The 18,199-nt window shown below is 41.6% G+C and overlaps 1 protein-coding gene across 1 annotated transcript in view; it reads left to right on the top strand.

Annotated features, from left to right (window-relative positions):
* The first annotated feature begins 210 nt into the window (after positions 1–210).
* The window catches only part of LOC140466556 (procathepsin L-like), a 32,009-nt gene continuing 14,020 nt past the window's right edge, over positions 211–18,199 (top strand). Inside the window, exons 1-4 of the mRNA XM_072562029.1 lie at positions 211–241; positions 9,512–9,653; positions 10,473–10,595; positions 14,006–14,185. Of these exons, the coding sequence (XP_072418130.1) occupies positions 9,522–9,653; positions 10,473–10,595; positions 14,006–14,185 (435 nt within the window). The 5' untranslated portion in view covers positions 211–241; positions 9,512–9,521. The remainder of the gene's footprint in view (positions 242–9,511; positions 9,654–10,472; positions 10,596–14,005; positions 14,186–18,199) is intronic.

Genomic DNA, 18,199 nt, shown 5'->3' with positions numbered 1-18,199 from the left:
AATGCTGCTTATCGGCTACAGTCAGTGACCTTTGTGGGCATATGTACTGTAAAAACTTAATGTGAATATATTAACTAGTTACTTATCACTTCTGCTCAACCATGGTGTCGATTCAGCAAACATACCAATGGAATTTGGAATGAACTCACAGATCTCTTTTTATCTCCCTACATATGTAATCTGTAGTCCTCCAAAGAAATTGTGTAGTACATCTGAAACCGAGTGCACATTGGAGACTTCGGTGAGTGAGGGATTTTAGACAATCCTTTCTTTTATTAATTTGTCACTCTGCAGCTGAACAGGAGCTGAAAGTTGACTTTCAGAAAGCCATCAAAAAGTCAGCTCTGTGAACACTTCCAAACCCCAAAAGCATGAAGTTATGAAAAAATGACATGGAATCTTAGAGAAATGTGTTCGTGAGTGAATGGCGATTGTTCACTTGCTTTTTCTTTAAAAGATCCAGGATATATTTTCATACTTTTTCCCTTATCTTTTCTTATGATTCAGAGCATTAATAATTTTGAGTGAGAGTACATAGTTTTATCGTTATCAATTACTTTAAAAAATTGAAGTTTCATGAAATGGTAATGGTAGAACAGGTGATGTGTGGTGACTGTCGGGTGTGGGATTTATGCGGGCTATTGGATAAAGGATAAGTTAATCTTGAAGATATTCTCCTTCGAGTTCATAAGTTACTGACCAAGATGAAGACAATGCGGTGCACCAGTGAGGTTTCAATGTACATTTGATACTTTCTTTGAGGTGGCAGCAACAGTGTTAAGGTTATGGTCTTCCAATTTGATCAATAATGATGTAAGGTAGGGTGCAGCTGGCATAGCTCTGGGGACCGAAGAGGTGGAGGAGACAACGCCTTTCCTGTTATTCAGCAGATGTTTGGTTCTTCCACCTTCTTTGGAGGAGTTTGATGATTGAGGGATGGATGACCTCACGGACCACTGCACCATAATTGAGTAAGACATTACCTTCTGGAGAAGAATAATGAAACCTAGGATGAGGAAACAGTATAGTGAAGGGTATTGAATGTTGTTTTTTCTGCAGTATTGAGCAAGAGTCCAGACTCTTGTCCAGCCATTGAAAGGATTAGGAAAGCTGTTCAGGAAAGAAAAGGAACATAGAATGGAAGGGGGGTTGGGTCATTATTTTGAAGTTGACATTTCAATACCAAACATGACAAAGTGAGGACTGTAGATGCTGGCTTCCAGAGTCGAGATTGTGGTGCTGAACATTTCCTGATTGGGGATTTGTGTCCGAAACGACGATTCTCCTGCTCCTCGACAGCAGTCTGCGCGACTGTACTTTTTCAGCAGTACACTCTCGTTGTACGTACCAATGACTCATTCAGAACGAGGAATTGTGAGGAATTATTGTGAGGAACGTCTACAAAATTAAGAAGCCAAATTTCAAATGTAACAGTTGTCCACGAAAGTGGAAAACTGAAAATGCATGGGGTACCAAAAGCAGCCAACGTAAAGCTAAGCAGATGAAAAACATTGAAAAGACAAGTGTGAAGACTTTGTGTTTATTGTGATGAGCATTTGCAGTAAAGTAAATTAAGCAGTTGTGTAAATACATATAAACGGTTATGGTGTAGTTATGCTTACATAGATATGACTGCAGAGTGACCAAATATAGGAGCTGACTATCTCATGAGTCATCAAACAAAAGTGGAAAGGAGGTAGGGTGGCACAGTTTGGAAAGGATTCATATAAATCCAACACTGAAAGAGGATATTGGTCAGGGAAATCATGATACTGAGTTGACATAGATGAAGATAACAAAGATTTGAAATTTTAATGGACAGAAATTATTTGGTGGGAGATTTGTTTAACGACTGTAATAGAGTATTGCATATGTTAGAGAAGGCATGAACACAAATACCAGTGGTGGAGTTTGGTGCAATGAGAATATTTAGAAGATATCTGGATGGGTGTGTGAATAGGAAGGGTTTAGAAGGATATGCATCAGTGCTGGCAAATGGAACTCGATTAATTGAGGCTACCTGCTCAGCATGGAAATGTTGACCGACGGACGAGTTTCCATGCTGTACATGTTGGTGATTCATTGACCATCCTGTCTGCTGGTGACTCCACTTTCAAGGAACTCTACATCTGCACCCATAGGTCTCTTGGTTCAACAACGCTCCCCAGGGTATATTATTTAGTGTATAAGCCCTGCCCTCAATTGCCTTAATAAAATACAACACTTCACATTTACCGAAATTAAAATCCATGTGTCATTTTCGGCTCATTGATTCATCTGATCAACGTCCCATTTACTGTGGGATAGTCTTCACTCTCCACTGCACTCCTAAATTTGTGTCATCTACCAAATTAGAAAACCACCCATCCAAAAGAACTATCCTTCCCGCAGCTAATCGCAGCACCACCCGCCCCATCTCTCACACTGACACAACGCTCTGACTCGCTGTGAAACAAATGACCCCCTGAAGTCACAATCCTAAACACTCAATAACCATCAAATGTTGCAGTTCGCAGCATTCCTCGTCATTTTCAGCCTGACTTACGGACCCATAACACTGTATACTCTTCGCCATCACCCACCAATCTTTAACCCATCAGCGAGCCAATTCCTCAAACCCAGCTTCCAACTGACGTGCCTCTCTCGCCCCGCATCATATGTGAACTGAAGACTTCACGCACACATTGTATATACCCCTGCTGTCTATATCTCTGACAATACGAGAAATCAGAAACAGTGAGGCAGAATTGGGCATGAATAAGAATTACACCACAGTCTTGTACTCTGATTGAAAATATAATCTACAGAATGATTGATTCAGAGATCTCTGCGTGAAATGAAGATCTCATAGAACATAGAACAGAGAACAATACACCGCAGTACAGGAACTTTGGCCCTCGATGTTGCGCCGATCCAAGCCCACCTAACCAACACTGGTCTTCAGGTCATGTGAATTAAAGAATAGGATGATGGCCATTTTACTCAAGTTTTGGTTTAACAGATTGTTGCTCAAAAATGTATTGCTGGAAAAGCGCAGCAGGTCAGTCAGCATCCAAGGAGAATCACCTGCTCCTTGACTGCTGCCTGACCTGCATCGCTTTTCCAGCAACACATTTTTCAGCTGTGATCTCCAGCATCTACAGTCCTCACTTAATCCTCGTTGATTTTAATAGATTGTTCTTTGTAATTAAAAGCACAATTTCTAAATTTGAGGAAAGTTTCGAAGTAGGCAACAGTAAATTATGGGAACTGTTCAAATTAAATGGGCAAAATGGACTAACAATTGTCAAATTAATTTCGATACACATAATTTTGTGACTGCATGTTTTGTTGCACGGCATGGAGATCCAGCCCTTTTCAATTCTGAAAATGTCAAACTAGACTCAAAACATTCACTCTGTTTCTCACTCCATAGATTCTGCAGACTTTCTGAGTTTCCTCAGAATTTATTTGGGGCTGTCCTGCATCCCTGAGTCCAACTACATTCTACTCTCAATTTAATAACGTTCTGCTTTCCTGCTGACTCAACGAAATGGAGAATCGACCACTTTGCCATATTTTATTCCACCTCCCAAATATCTGTCTCCCGAGAAATTCTCTCCGTGACTTTGCACGCAGTTTTTGTCCTCTTCCCAATTTACATTGCAGATTTCGTAAGATTTGGCTGTTAAAGACTCTGTTCATTCATTATGTTACCGTTATAGCTAATAGACAGATGATGTTCCATATTCAATTGCTGCGGCATTCCACGCATTGCAATTTGCCAACTTAGAAGTTATCTGTTCATCCCAACTCTCTGTCTGCTATTTGTTCGCTAACTCCCTATTTCCGCTGATATACAACTCTGTCAGTGTGAGCTCTTGCATCTTTCATCTCTAACAATTTTGAACATTTTTAGCGACCGAATCACAATACTATCCTGCTTCCTATGATTTCCAACCTGGAGTTATATCCTCAAAATCGTTTGAACAAATGGAATTTCCTTTCAGAAAACGACGTTGATTGACCTTGCTGAAAGTGTGATCTTTCAAGGTGCTGTTATTCTTTACTTTCCATATCGCATACGGTTACCTTGAAAGTCCCACATTCTTGAGCTAAGCCCTTTCCTGAGATATGGTGACCCCTATGTTTAACTATGACATGCCATCTGCGTCCACTGAGAGAGTGGAAACCCATGGTCCTTAGCCATTTTGTGACTTTACTTAATATTTGTGCTGTCATGCATTCCACCAGGGGAAGCAACAGGTGAGGATCCAATGGAGTTGAGAGTAGCCATTGTTATCCCACTGTTTAAGGAAGGTCAGAGTGATATGTATGGAAATTACAGACCTGTGAGCCTCACATTGTTTGCAGAGAAACGATGGGAAAAGATTCTCAGAGGTAGGATCTGTAGGCATTTAGAAGCAAATGGACTTATGAAGGATAGACTCAATATATTTATGTTGGGAAGGTCACACTTCACGAACGTGGTCGATTTTTTTAGGGTTTGAGAAAGTTAATTGATGAGGGAATAATAGTTGATGCTGTCGACAAAAACTTTTGTAAAAGTTTTGATAAGGTCCCTCATGGCAGATTGGTATAAAAGGTGAAGTCACATTGTCTCAGGGGTGAGCTGGCAACATATAAACAGACCTTGCTTACCCGAACAAGGAAGAGTATAGCTGTGGAATTAATCAGAATTCATTTCAAAATTGTGGCTTCTGACAAGTGAAATTCCACAGTATTCAGTGGTTTGACACCTGTCGTTTGTGATCTACATAAATGATTTGGAGGAAAACATGGCTGGCCAAATTAGTTAGTTTATGGACGACAAGGATTGGTGGTTTTGTGGACAGTGAGGATGACCTTCGGAGTAGACAGCAGGATATAAATCAGTCACTGCATGGGCAGAAAAATGGCAGGTGGAGTTGAGTTCGAAAAAGGTCAGTTGATGCATTAGGGAAGGTCAAGTACAGATGAAAAATATATAGTGAATGGAAGAATCATTAGGAGAGTTAGTATGGAGAGAGATCTGGGTTTCTGGGTCCGCAGATCATGGAAGGCAGCAGCGTATATCGATAGGTATTTAGAGAAATGCATATCGCATGCTTGGCTTCATTGAAAGGGCAGTAAATGTAAGGGTGGAGAGATTATGCTTCAGTTTTACAGAATTTACTTCAGGCCGCACTCAGCATAATGTTCACACTTCTGTACACCACACTACCAGAAGGATGTCAATGCTATGGAGCGTGTACAGAAAATGTTTACTAACATGTTGACTGGTATGGGGGACATTTTGGCTATGGCGAAAGGCTGTCGAGAATACTGAAATGCAAGTTAAGAGACTAGATAGGACTGAGGTTCACAAGTAGGTGGTGTCGCAATTCTGGAAGTGTGAAAATAAATACGCCCCCTGGATTGGATAGGATTTATCCTCGGATCCTGGGAAACAAGGAGGAGGTTTCATTGGCGACGGGAATACTGCCAGAAGACTGGAGGATGGCAAATGTTCTCCCCTTGGTCAAGAAGGCAAGTAGAGACAACTCTTATAATTATAGACGAATGAGCCTTTCATTTCCTGTGAGTGAAATGTTGGGACAGTTTATAAACGACAGGATTTATAATCATCTGGAGACGAATCCGTTGATTGGGGATAGTCAACATGGTTTTGTGCAGGGGAGATCCATTCCGCACAAAACGTATTGAGTTCTATAAGATGGTGACCAACGAGTTGGATGAGGGTAAAGAGATTATGTGGTGTACATGGAATTCAGTAAGTCTTTTGATAAGGTTCCCCACGCCTGGCTATTCCAGAAAGTACTGAGGCATGTGATTCAGCATGATTTCGTGGTTTATATCAGAGATTGGCTCGTTAGGAGAAGATAGAGGGAGGCGGTTGTTGGGAAATGTGCTTACTGGGATTCCGTTAGTAGTGGTGTAATGCAAGGATCTGTTTTGGGGACACTGCTGTTTGTTATTTTTGGACATAATCTGGATGACAGCGGACAAGCATATGATAGTAAATTTGCGAGTGACATTAAGGTCGCTGGAGTTGTGGATAGTGCTCATGTATATTACAAGGTACGGAGGGAGAAAGATAATCTGCAGAAATGGGCTGCGGAGCCAAATGTTAGTCAACGCGCAAAAGTATGAGGGGTAACAGGAATAAATTTACTTGGCGAATGATAAGATTCCTGCAAGTGTAGATGAGCAGAGAGATCTCGGTGTCCATGTACAGAGATCCGTTAAAATAGCTATGCAGGTTAAGAAATTTGTTGATAAGGCATACGGGCTGTGTTCACTTTTATTGGCAGAGGAATTGAGTTTCGTAGCCAAGAGGAAATGTTGCAGCTGTACAAAATTGTGGTGTGTCCTCATTTCGAATATTGCGTACAGTTCTTCTCACTGAATTGGAGGAAAAGTGTTTAAGCTTTGGAGAGGCTTTCGACGAGATTTATGTGAGTGTTGCCTGGTCTGGATGGAACGTCTTATGATGAAAGGTTGAGGCAATTGAGGCTGTTTTGTCAGAGAAAAGAATGTTGAGAGGTGACTTAATTGAGACATAAGAGATAGTCAGAGAGGTAGGCAGAGTGGAGACTGACAGCCTTTATTACTCAAATGGCTAGCACGACGGGACATCTTTAAATTGTGGGGCTGTACCTTAGAGAGAGGACGAATGAGAGAGGTAGTTCCTTTTCTGAGACAGTAGTAAAGGTGGGGAATGTACTGCTTACGACAGCAGCTCACCCGCCAGCGTTAAGGGCATTTAAATGGTCATTTGAAAAACGTACGGATGAATGCATTATTGTGTAGGGTAGATGTGTTTTACTTTTATTCCACAGGTCGCTGCAACGAGGGCCGAAGGGTCCGTGCTGTGCTGTAATTTTCTATGTGTTATATTCATTATCACGGAGACTGGGTTTGCTTTTTGGGGTGACCTGTCAGATAATAGGACATGGATGGCATGGATCGAATGGTGACTAGGAGACCTTTTTCCCAGGGGGGAGGGGTCAGTTACTCAGGGAAACATGCGGAGCGGGCGTGCATTTTAAAAGAGGCAAGTATTTCACAAAAAGTGATGAATGCTGAGAGCGCATTCCGAAAGAGTTGCTGGAAGCAGACACAATGGCAGTACCTGGTAGAAAACAAGAATAGGAACGGAGGTTGACTGTCTCCTCTAATTGAAGACAGTTCATTGGTGACGGGCAATATGTGTCAACATAAGCTTGTAGGGCCGATAGGCCTGTTGGTGTGCTGTAACAGTCGTTACTTTTTGTTCGATTTTGGCCAATGACATCATATTTCCTAACTTGCATAAATCTTCCAATTTGCTATTCTCGTCCTTTTTGTGGGTTGCCCTATTTGCAGATTTCCCGTAGCGAAAACAATTCCTGAACCACAGTAATATTGCCACTATTGTAGCCATTATCACTGCAGTAACTATATTTATAACGTTTAGGTCTAAATCATTCAGATCCAAGTGAATGTCAGACTTTAATCTCATTTGCTTTCTGAGTAATTGTTCCTTCAGCGATCAAGGTAGTTCCCTCCCTTTACCTCTTGATTCTGAATCTTTTTGTTTCGGTCTTTTTAACATGAAAATGCATATTTGTTCAAACTCTCTTGCAACTTTCTTCTTTCCCGTTATCCATATGCAAATCTCACCATGGAAATAATCAATATTTCAGCTAGCTTCTTCATTTAAATAAGGATAAACGTCCTTGCTTTCAGTTTCTTTTCTCTATTTGTCATTAACATTCATATTCTTGTTCTCTTCATCTCTGTTTGTCATCTGTCAGTTTCTACTTTTTTTAATGTCCTAATCGATGATGATCAATATCTTTAGACTCGCCTTGAACTTGGTAGTTATCCATAAATGGTACATTCTTCTCTTACATTCTGCATTATCGAATAGTTCCTTGATAAGAACAACTAAATATTACCTTAACTGTATCCCGCTGTTAATCCAGTCTTTTCCCTCTCAACATTTTTTCCGTTTCCCACTCAGGTAAACGCTGTAATCATCTCCTTGTGCTTGATCTTCCTTCAATTACGGCACTACCTTGATATCCAAGATTTTCAATTTTACATTACATATGAAATTCCGGAAATCTGTGACCACTTTTGTTGAACGAATCATTTACGATATTATTATTGATGATCCTGTCGCGTTTCATACATACAAGGACGAAAATAGCTTGTTCTCCAGTTGATTCTAGAACGTATTCTTCGAAAAAACTCTTATAGTTACACCCCATGAATTCAACCGCAAGGCTGTATTTTTCAATTTGATTCATCCAATCAACGTGAAATTTATTATTGTAATGACTAATTCGGTACCTTTCTTAGAAAGTCCCACTGTTCCTTGGTGTGTGTGCTCTCCATCTACACTCTTAAAAAACACATGAATGAGACCCAACAGAGACTTATTTTCCTTTCTCATCACCACACATAAACATCCACAAAACCATTTCTCACTATTTCACTGATATCCGATGTTTTAAACTTGAAACAGTACAGCAAATAAACTGGCCTTTCGGACCACCATGCATGCGCCTACCATGATGATTTTCTAATTTAACCTCACCTGATTTCACATGTTATGTGACCCTCCATATCCTGCCTGTTCATGTGTCTGTCAAAATGTCTCTTAACTTCGACATTGCATCTACTTCTAGCACATCAACTGACAGCATTTTCCAGGCATGTACCAGACTCTGTGTAAAAAAAAACAAACGCTTGCCTCTCGTTTAAATTTCCCCTTTTCACATTGAAGATTATCAAACTAGCTGGCAAAATACCCTCCGCTTTGTTCGTTGACTTCATAAACATGAAGGATTCTTGAATACTCAATTGAATGTTCCCTGCCGTGATCATTTTGGAAACACATCTCTGAAACAAATTTCATGTCATATCCATTTCTTTGTGACTTTTTACATCAACATTTTAAAAATGCTGCACACATTCAATCTGGGAACTATTAATTCTATCTTTTTACTGAGGACATACGAGCTTTTTCGGTTTGATTTGTTTTACCTGTATCTTTCATTTTGATTGAATTTGTTTCAATTTCTTCCTTCGCTTTCAACTCGCGGTTTACATGTAGTCTTCGGATGCTTTTTGCATTGTCTAAAGTGACAGAAGATATTGATACATTTACATCTTTTCGTGTTGCTAATTCCACAGTCACACCTTCTAAGAACTTATTGCAATATAATTATCATGACATGAATTGTGGACCGTGAGTCAAATAACGTTCATCACACGGAGGCAGTTTATGGAAAAGTACAATTTCACCATACTGTGTTCTTTCCAATAATTAGTTTTAAATTTGGAACGTCATTAATTTGATCAATCTAGTGCTGGAAGATTCCAGTCCACAGACGATGTCTCGTGAAGGTGAATTACATTAAACTTTCAGCATTGGATGAAATGTTGGTTTTTTATTGTTTGTATTTTTTGTACAATGTTTCTTCTCAGAATAAGGAAACGGCTAACTTGATAGTTGCCCAATTCCTGTCTTGCCTATTAGGTTGTGCATCATGAACGTCTGGCTGTTTCTGTGCAGTGTGGAGGTATCTATTCTGGCTGCAGTCTCAACAGACACATTTGATTCAAAATTGGACGAAGACTGGAAAAACTGGAAATCACAACGTGGGAACCAGTACACCAAGGTAAAAGGAGAGTCTGTACTGTTCAGCTCACTCAGAATAAGAATGGACTGCACACAATTGACAGAGATTGAGAATATGTAGTTGCAGTCTTTGAGAGGCATCTGCTGAGTGAAGTGACATTGAGAAAATATTGATCTTGAAATTCAATGGTATTCTCCAAGTTTCTATCTTCATTAATGAACTGACCAAACACAAAGTGAATCAGCAGCGACTTGGTTTATCTTAATTTACTAGGATCCCGCTGCAGTCCTGTTGGATTTACGACAAAAAACACAAATCTGACTCTAGAAGATTAAGATCCATTCTTGGTGTTGAAGAGACATTTGTAAGTGGGCATCTTGGAGACTGAGGGATGGGGGAGCCGTCTGATCATCCCAAGCGGCCCATTCAATGAAGCATCTCTTTGTCGAAACCCACTTTACTATGCTGGCAGCTTAACGCAGTTCTCTCACACAACAGGTTAAGAAGATACATACATGGACAGTAATTGCCCATGTAGTGGCCTCAGTTGTTTTGCAAAAAATGCCATGCTTGCCACTGGCCTAATCTTGCTTCAGGCATGGACCCTTGTTCAGCTATTTAATTTTAATTCACTTTCAGCATGAATCTCTCAGACTGGCAGCTCGACAGGTTTTGCGATGGGTGCGTTATGTTGAGTTGGGTTTGGGTAACCTGAGTAATCATTTTCACATCTGGGTGGGACGGTGAATCCTCACAGGAAAATGTTATTTCAGATTTCACAAACTGTTTTTTAATGCGTCTATATTATTTTATGAATGAAAGAAGCTGGAGTCTACTTATATTAATCTGTTTATTCAGGATGAGGAGAGCTACAGGAGAATGATATGGGAGGACAATATGAGATACATCGAACAACACAACCTCGAGCACTCATTGGGGAAACGCACATCTAAATTGGGAATGAACAAGTTTGGAGATCTGGTGTGTACAGGATATATCGTTTACGATCTATTTGATGCCGGTCATTGTGAAATTGTGAAGCTGGTACAAGGTTATATTCAGCTACAGGAGCAGCACTTGGTCATTTGGTCCCCCAAGCTGACTCACACATTCAGTACACTCAATGTCTGATCTCACTTCACTCCAATTTGTTGATTCCTTTCTTCTCATTCCAGGCTTCCATTACCCGTAACTCTTCTGGAAATCAAAATAATCTCTCTCAAGTTTGAAGCTATTCAGTGACTCAAGTCTCCATTTCTCTCTTGGAAGAGAACTCTAATGATTGGCAATCCCCTGAATTTGACAATTTCTGCTCACTTGCATGATCAAATTTTGTACAACTAATTTGCATTATACAGAACTGGCTGGCTTGAGCACACCCTATCACGGCATGGATACACCTTTGTGTTGTTGAGCCTTCATCGATTCTGTCTATTATGACGTCTGGACGCCGGAGTTGCATTCTGTACTGTGGAGGCTGTTCCCTTCGGCTATAATATTCTTCTTGAGTCTGCTGGATCTCTGCCTCTGTCCTACCTATCGCTGGCTAAACTTTATACACAGCGGATAAACTAACCCGCTTTCCAAACATATTAAAGAATAATCCTGCTCTCTGTATTATTGCTCCTCAGGACAGTTGGTCATTTCCCCTATTCTCGGCACTTCAAAAAAATGTGACTAATGACATCAGCATTACACCAGCATCCATTGAATCGAAAAGAAATGATTTGTATTGAATTGGCTTGAATTGAATTGAATTTGATTGAATTGAGCTGAATTGAACTTAATTGAATTGAATTGAATCGAATTGAATTTAATGTCATGTGTACCGAGGCACAGTGAAAAGCTTTGACTTGCGAACAACACAGGCAGATCACAGAGTTAAGTCACATAGATTAGTAAATAGTAGCGTCAATGTCTATGCCAGGACATTGTTCTGTACTCACCTTTCCCATCAAGAAAAGCATCCTCTCACCATTCGCCCTGTCAATCGCCTTCTTATCTTATTTGTTTCAGTAAGTTCAGCACTCAATGTTCTCATTCCTCATGAGAAGTGGACCCAGTCTGTCAAACTGTTTCTTTGTGATAACTCTCTTCTTCGTAGGAATAGTTTTGATTAACCTGCTTCAACTTTCCTTCCTAATATTCCTCTGCAACAAGTGAAATCAATGCTAATCACAGTGCCCTCTGTGCTGTCTGACTGACTTTGTCCAATCGCAACAAGACTTCCCCACTTTGATGCTGTCTTTGCTCTGCATTAAAGGCAAATACTTCTTTTGCCTCTTTAATAACTTGCTGGACCTATGTGCACACAAATGTTAATAAGTGAACAGACAGGCAACACTTTTTTAACCACAGGAAAGCCAATAGATTGTGTTCACTTGCAATTTTAAAAGACATTTCATGCAGGGCCACATCAGCTGTTGCTAAACAAAATAAAAGATTATGGTGAAATGCGTAACATATTGGCATTGGTTGAGGATTTATTCGCTAAACAGAAAACAGAGAATGGGATTATGGAAAGTGAAGACAGAAATAATCCTATTTTTCTTCTGGGATGGAGGGGAACAACTGCACCAAAGATTGTCCTGTGAGTAATGGCTAATCAGGTTGGGACTTAACTGAATGGGGTTTGGAAGAATGACAGGTGATCCCTTTGAAATTTACATGTTCTTACTGGGTTTGACAGGGTGAGTGCACAGATGATGTTGACGCGAATGAGAGAGGCTAGGACTTGACATCATCGAATTGCAATAAATGGTCAGCGTTTTGAAATCGAGATGAACAGGAATTCCTTCTCTCTGAGGCCTGAATGTCTTTGCAGGAAGATAGTTCAGTGAAGAAAGCGTTTGTTATTCTCCCCTATATTTGTCATGTTATTGAATAGAGCTGTTGGGAGGTCATGTTGCTGTTGTGGAGGACATTAGTTCGGCCACTGTTAATATATTGCGTGCAAGTCTGGTTTCATTCCACTCGCAAAGATGTTGTGAAACTTGAAAGGGGTCAGAAAAGATTTACAAGTATTTTGGCAGGACTGCAGGATTTGAGCGATAGGGAGAGGCTGAATGTAATGATGGAGCAAGGTGGAGGGGCCAATAGTCTACTCATGTTGCTATTTGTTATGTTCTTATGGGGGAGGAAACAATTGCGCAAACTGAGTAAGACAGCTGAAATGCCTGTCAACGGCATTGAGAGGAGTCCTTCGGTAAGGAAAAACGAAGATGTGACAAACACCCCAGTGGGTGGTGACACCGATGAACATGCTGTACAGGTGGAGAACCTGGGAAATGGAATGGAATCTTTGCAGATCGCAGGGTGTGAGGAGACGTAGTTCAACGTAACTGTGGGAGACAGGAGATGGTCTAGCCCTGAAATGGAAACACTAAACTCAAGAAAGGAAAGGAAGATTTTCAGAGATTCCAGGTGAAGTTGGGGGAAGGGTGGAAATTCGGAGTAAAATTGATTACTATTTCTAATTCTGGGTGAGAGTAGGAAGCAACAATCAATGGATCAGAGACAGAACTTTGACAGGGGTCAGAGTAGGACTTGAACAAGGCATGCTCCATATAGCCTGCAAAAAGGCAGGCGCAACTCTGACTTTTGCATGTACCGAGGGCCCCGCTTATTACTCAGAGGATGGGACATGTTCATTCCCCTTTCAAACCGACATGTATCCCTTCCTACCCATCAAAAAGAGACACCAGATGACTCGCTACCAGTTTGCAAGCTGAGTTGGGTATGGAGATATCCAAAGTTCCTGATGATACGATATTTGATGATAGATAGCACCAAATTTGGTCCTTTTCTAACCATTCCAATCCAGTATCTTCTTGAAAAAGAGCAATTTCATTTTCGTACCTAAACCTAATAGTCCATGGGCAATTAGGCCAACTCAAGACCAACGTGTTATCCGGAATTCAGATCAGGCCAGTGATGGAATGTGAAATCCTCCTGATTGGGAAGGTTCATCTCAAACTCCAATAAACCCCACCAATCTGAGGTGAGTTAACCTATCCTTCCATGATGAAATTGACCTGTCAGGTTTTAATGATCAGAGACCATTATCGAACTGATTCTTGCAAAATGAAACACATGTATAAAGCAATTGCCAGTTTGGTAATTGAACGATCGAGCAGAGATATTTGAGCTGCTCGAGCCTTCTCACACAGCGTTTTATTGGATTGGGACGAAATGGGTGGCCACTTATTTGCCTGCTGCTCATTTATTCAGTCCAAGATTAAACACGAGTAATGAATGCCCTCATTGCTTTCCCCGCACTTCATGCTAAAGTCAGCGAATATGTAGAATGTAGCTCTCTTACGTTATTGACACTTCTCCTACATAATCACCACTAAAAGTCAATCATTTCACCAATGTGTTTGAATTTTCAGACCAATGAAGAGTTCAATAAGCTCATGAATGGACATCGCCGAATTGAAGCTGTTAACATGACTGAAATTGAAGCTGATGAAACAGATGAAAGTAGTGCATCTAAAGAAAGTCACTTTGAACTAAGAACTGCAACTGTTGACTGGCGAAGAGAAGGTTTAGTTACTCCAGTGAAAAACCAGGTAAACAAATCAGAAAAAGCTCTCAAGATTATTAAGTGCAGACATTAATTTCTCAATAGAATTGGACGTTTTGATCAGCTTGTCGGAATTGTTAGGAAAGGCTCCGTTTCAGTAGATAATTTTTAACACAAATTGCTTCTCCTGTTTTCTTGTTGCATTTGTTTCCTGGTATTCAAGGGAGCATGGTATATGGATCAATGATAATGTTCGTGCTTTTACTCATAATATCTAGAGAAATCATACTGCAAAAACAAATTCAATGGTGAGATTTAATTGTAAAATTGAAGTCTACCAGTACAATTCCGATGTAATAAATATAAGTTCAGATGTAAATTGGCACAACTCAATAATGGTAATGTTGCGAGCTGCAGTGCCAAGCTTCCTTGTGATACCATGTCCAGTCTTATTCAAAGAATATTCGATCATATGCTCGACATCCCAAATTTTAAAACCACATTCACTTCTGTTGGGCCTTGTACCTCTCTTAATCATTCTCTCCAACTGGACAAGGCTGATCGACAGGAGGGCAGAGCCTGCTGGTAATTATATGAAATATTGTGTACAAATGGGAGTTGTAAACGATCGGACTATACTGTAATTCACTAAGTGTCAGTTGCATTGAATGTTTGGGTGAGAGAACACCATGAGGCTCAGTGAGATTTCTCACTATCGTTATCAAAAGCATCTCGGTAGCCACGTCAATGCAGCTATAACATCCCACATATCCACTCCGTGTCTAATCTTCCCACACATTCTTCCCGGAACTATTCAATAGATTCATGATTAGTGCCCGATATCCTGGGAGCTGACCCATCATGAAAAAGCTGCTGTGAACCCACATGAGCACGAGCATGGTAACATTGCCCTGCTCAGATAGGAATGTTTTCGAACAGGCCAGAGAATGGTACAGAAAAACAACCAACATTGCCATCAGAATGCTTTGTGTCAGAAGCGCTGTGGCCACCCACCTTCCCCCTCCGTCTATATCCCAGCCCCAGCACCCCCTCCTACCCAGATTCATGATGTCACTGACGTCTTCCTCATCTTCAAAACCAACATCGCATTGGCATTGCCACTTCACGACCTCGGAATACCTCCCGTCATGTACCAACACCAACGGCCATGCAAAACTTAAATCTCTCACTCAATCCTTCCTGCTCTGTCATTCCAGGAGATGAGAGAACACTGGAGGACAGAAAGCTCTTGGATTGGTGGAGAGATGTCTGACACCAGATTCCTCAGCCTGTGAGGAGTGACTCCTGTTTCTCACCAGAAAACATGATACACCCACATTCCACTGAGTGAGTAAATACCACTCATCACTGCTTTGTTAGCATTCTGTCACTCTCATTAATTCTCAGTGTGTCTTTGCATTGACCCCAGAAACTTCTGTCTCTCGTTTTCTTTCGGTTCCATCAGCATCTACTCTAGCTCCACAGGGAAAGAAGACACCTCCTCATTCTCTGAGCATGAAAGTATTACGACCTCAGAGGAAATATCAGTAAGGCTGCGTCCCGCACACACCACTAGCTCCCTGGGAATGTGAGCTATTGAGGGTATGGGAGCACTTTCTGGTAAGCACCTCACTGTGTCATTTCCTACAGCACTCAGAGGGCTGCCAGCGACCCGGGACGGGCAAAAGAGACCGTGGTGTCGACAAAAATCTACATGTATCATGGAGCAGCAGATGCAGCAGACAGGGATGTACACTTGAAAGATGACAGATACGCTGCGGGGACCCAGATACCCCAATCAATGAATCATCTAAAGTCCAAGGACAGTATGCCAGTTGCCATGGAGAAGCAGGCCCAGCACCCTCAGCGTCTGCTGGCCATGGGCACAAATCTGTACCCCATCGCCAACTGCTCCACAGGCCTGTAGTCGAGTTGCCACTTTCTAATCACAAGTAAAAGGGACAGTGCCCTGCTGGAGGAGGAGGCACACACAGGTCACTCCGAAGACCCAGACTCCAGATATCATAAAAGTGGCTGAGCCTCCACCTCCAAACTGCTGCCCAGTTCTGCTCAGCATTGTTAGTGCTCCCTCACGCCCGACAGACAAAATTGCTGCGAGACTGACTGAACAAACCATTGCAGGGCTAACAGGCTGCAACAATGTGTCCGATCCTTCCTGCCCAACCCAGAAACTGGTATTCATTAAATCTGAGACAATGAAGGAATATGAAGTTTAGTGGCAAGCGTGACAAACCTCGTACGTTATTTGATCCTTTTCGATATGTGGTATCAGCTTGACCTTCCACTTGGCTGTTTTTCTCTCGGTGGAGAGAAGCCTTAATAAATCTGCACCACCATGATGCCCAATGACATGGTCACATCGGACCAACGTGTGTACTGTGAGCTTGGTGTCGCATGTGGAAGGAAGAGGAGCAAGCTTTGCAGAGGTAAGGCTGTGCTGCTAACACCATCACACTTCATCCAACAACTTTATGGAATCCCTTCCCATCCAAGATTCATTTTAATCATCATTGCATATAGTGTTATCACCCAACCTCGCTCATAACTGCAATCTCCCAGACCTCTCAACGCACAGCCCTCAGAGGTGAAGAATTGCAAACTCTTCTCCCAGTGACAACAGTTCCGAATCCCCGAACTAGTCACTTTGTAGCCAAAGGACTGTTGAAACCAAGTCTCTGGATTGCAGACGCAAGGACAACTCCCCGCCCCGGCACCAGACTATGGTCGATCCCTGGACTGGGGACGAGCAAATGCCAGATGCTAAAGTTCATGGGCAAGGCCCATACAACTGGAGCCTGTGCATTTTGCCCTGAGATGCTATTTGGTCTGATCGAACACCATGGTCGTTTGTAACCAATCGGAAACAGCGTTCATCCTGTCCCTCTCTGAGAGCCAATGCCATGTTCCCTTAATAGCCAATACATTTTGCGAATTTGTCAAGAGAGGAAATTGAATAATGAGACAAGTTTTGGTATTAAGAAGACTTTTCATATTCAAATAATCCTCTTACATGTCAATGCTTCAAGTTGTTGGTCACTGCTGTAGAAATCAGATCAGTCCTCCTGGGAATAACGCTAAGGACGCTGCTTGGCCCAAACACTGTCCCCGCCAGGCAACACAGCTCCAGTGAGGAAAATTCTCCGACATCTTCAAACTCTCTCTTCTACAAGCTGAAGTCCCAACCTGCTTCAAGAAGACCACCATCATCTTCGTACGTGAGGAAACCAAACTCATGCATTGTTCCTTAATGAATACAGACCAGTGACCTGAGCACAATAATCATGAAGTGCTTCGAAAAGCTGGTGAGGGCCCACATGAACTCCATTCTCCCAGCCTCCCTCTGACAATTAAAATATGCCTATTGAAGTAACAGAGACACGGTGGGTGAAATATCTCTCGCCCTGCAAGCCTTGAACATTGGGAATAGGACACTTTCGTCAGACTTCTACTCATTGACTGTGCCTCTGCATTCAACACTCTTATCACACTTTTGCCACATTGAACTCAAAGCCCTGTGACATTGTTCATGATTCTATCGTCTGCAACTGTATCCGCAGCTGTCTGACCCACAGATACCAATCATTGAAGATCGGCAACTGTACCTTCTCCCGAATAACCTTCACCACTTGCGTCCCCCAATAATGAATGCTCATCCAGTTACTGTACTACCTTTATACACACGAATTCTGAACGAACACCATCTATACATTCACTGACGACAGCACTGCAACAGGAGGGAAATTTGTTAACGATGAATGAAAAGACACAATGGAGATAGAGGGATCATTGACGTGGTGAAATGGGAATAGCTTCTCTGTCTCTCAATTCCGGAAAAATTAAAGAACACATAATTAACTTCAGAATGAAAGGAGAACAACACGCTCCATCTACATCAATGGGAATGAGGTTGAGAGAATGGAAATGTCAAATTTCCTAGACTGAACATAATGGACAAACTTTCCAGAAAATACCATGTGTTTGTGCCGTTGGAAAATATACAACAACGCCTCTTCTTCCTCAGAGAGCTCAGGAATATTGG

Source organism: Chiloscyllium punctatum, chromosome 43 (genome assembly GCF_047496795.1).
Source record: "Chiloscyllium punctatum isolate Juve2018m chromosome 43, sChiPun1.3, whole genome shotgun sequence".
Lineage (NCBI taxonomy): Eukaryota > Metazoa > Chordata > Chondrichthyes > Orectolobiformes > Hemiscylliidae > Chiloscyllium > Chiloscyllium punctatum.
The sequence above is the reverse complement of the archived record's forward strand: the minus strand, read 5'-3'. Positions and strand labels throughout refer to the sequence as shown.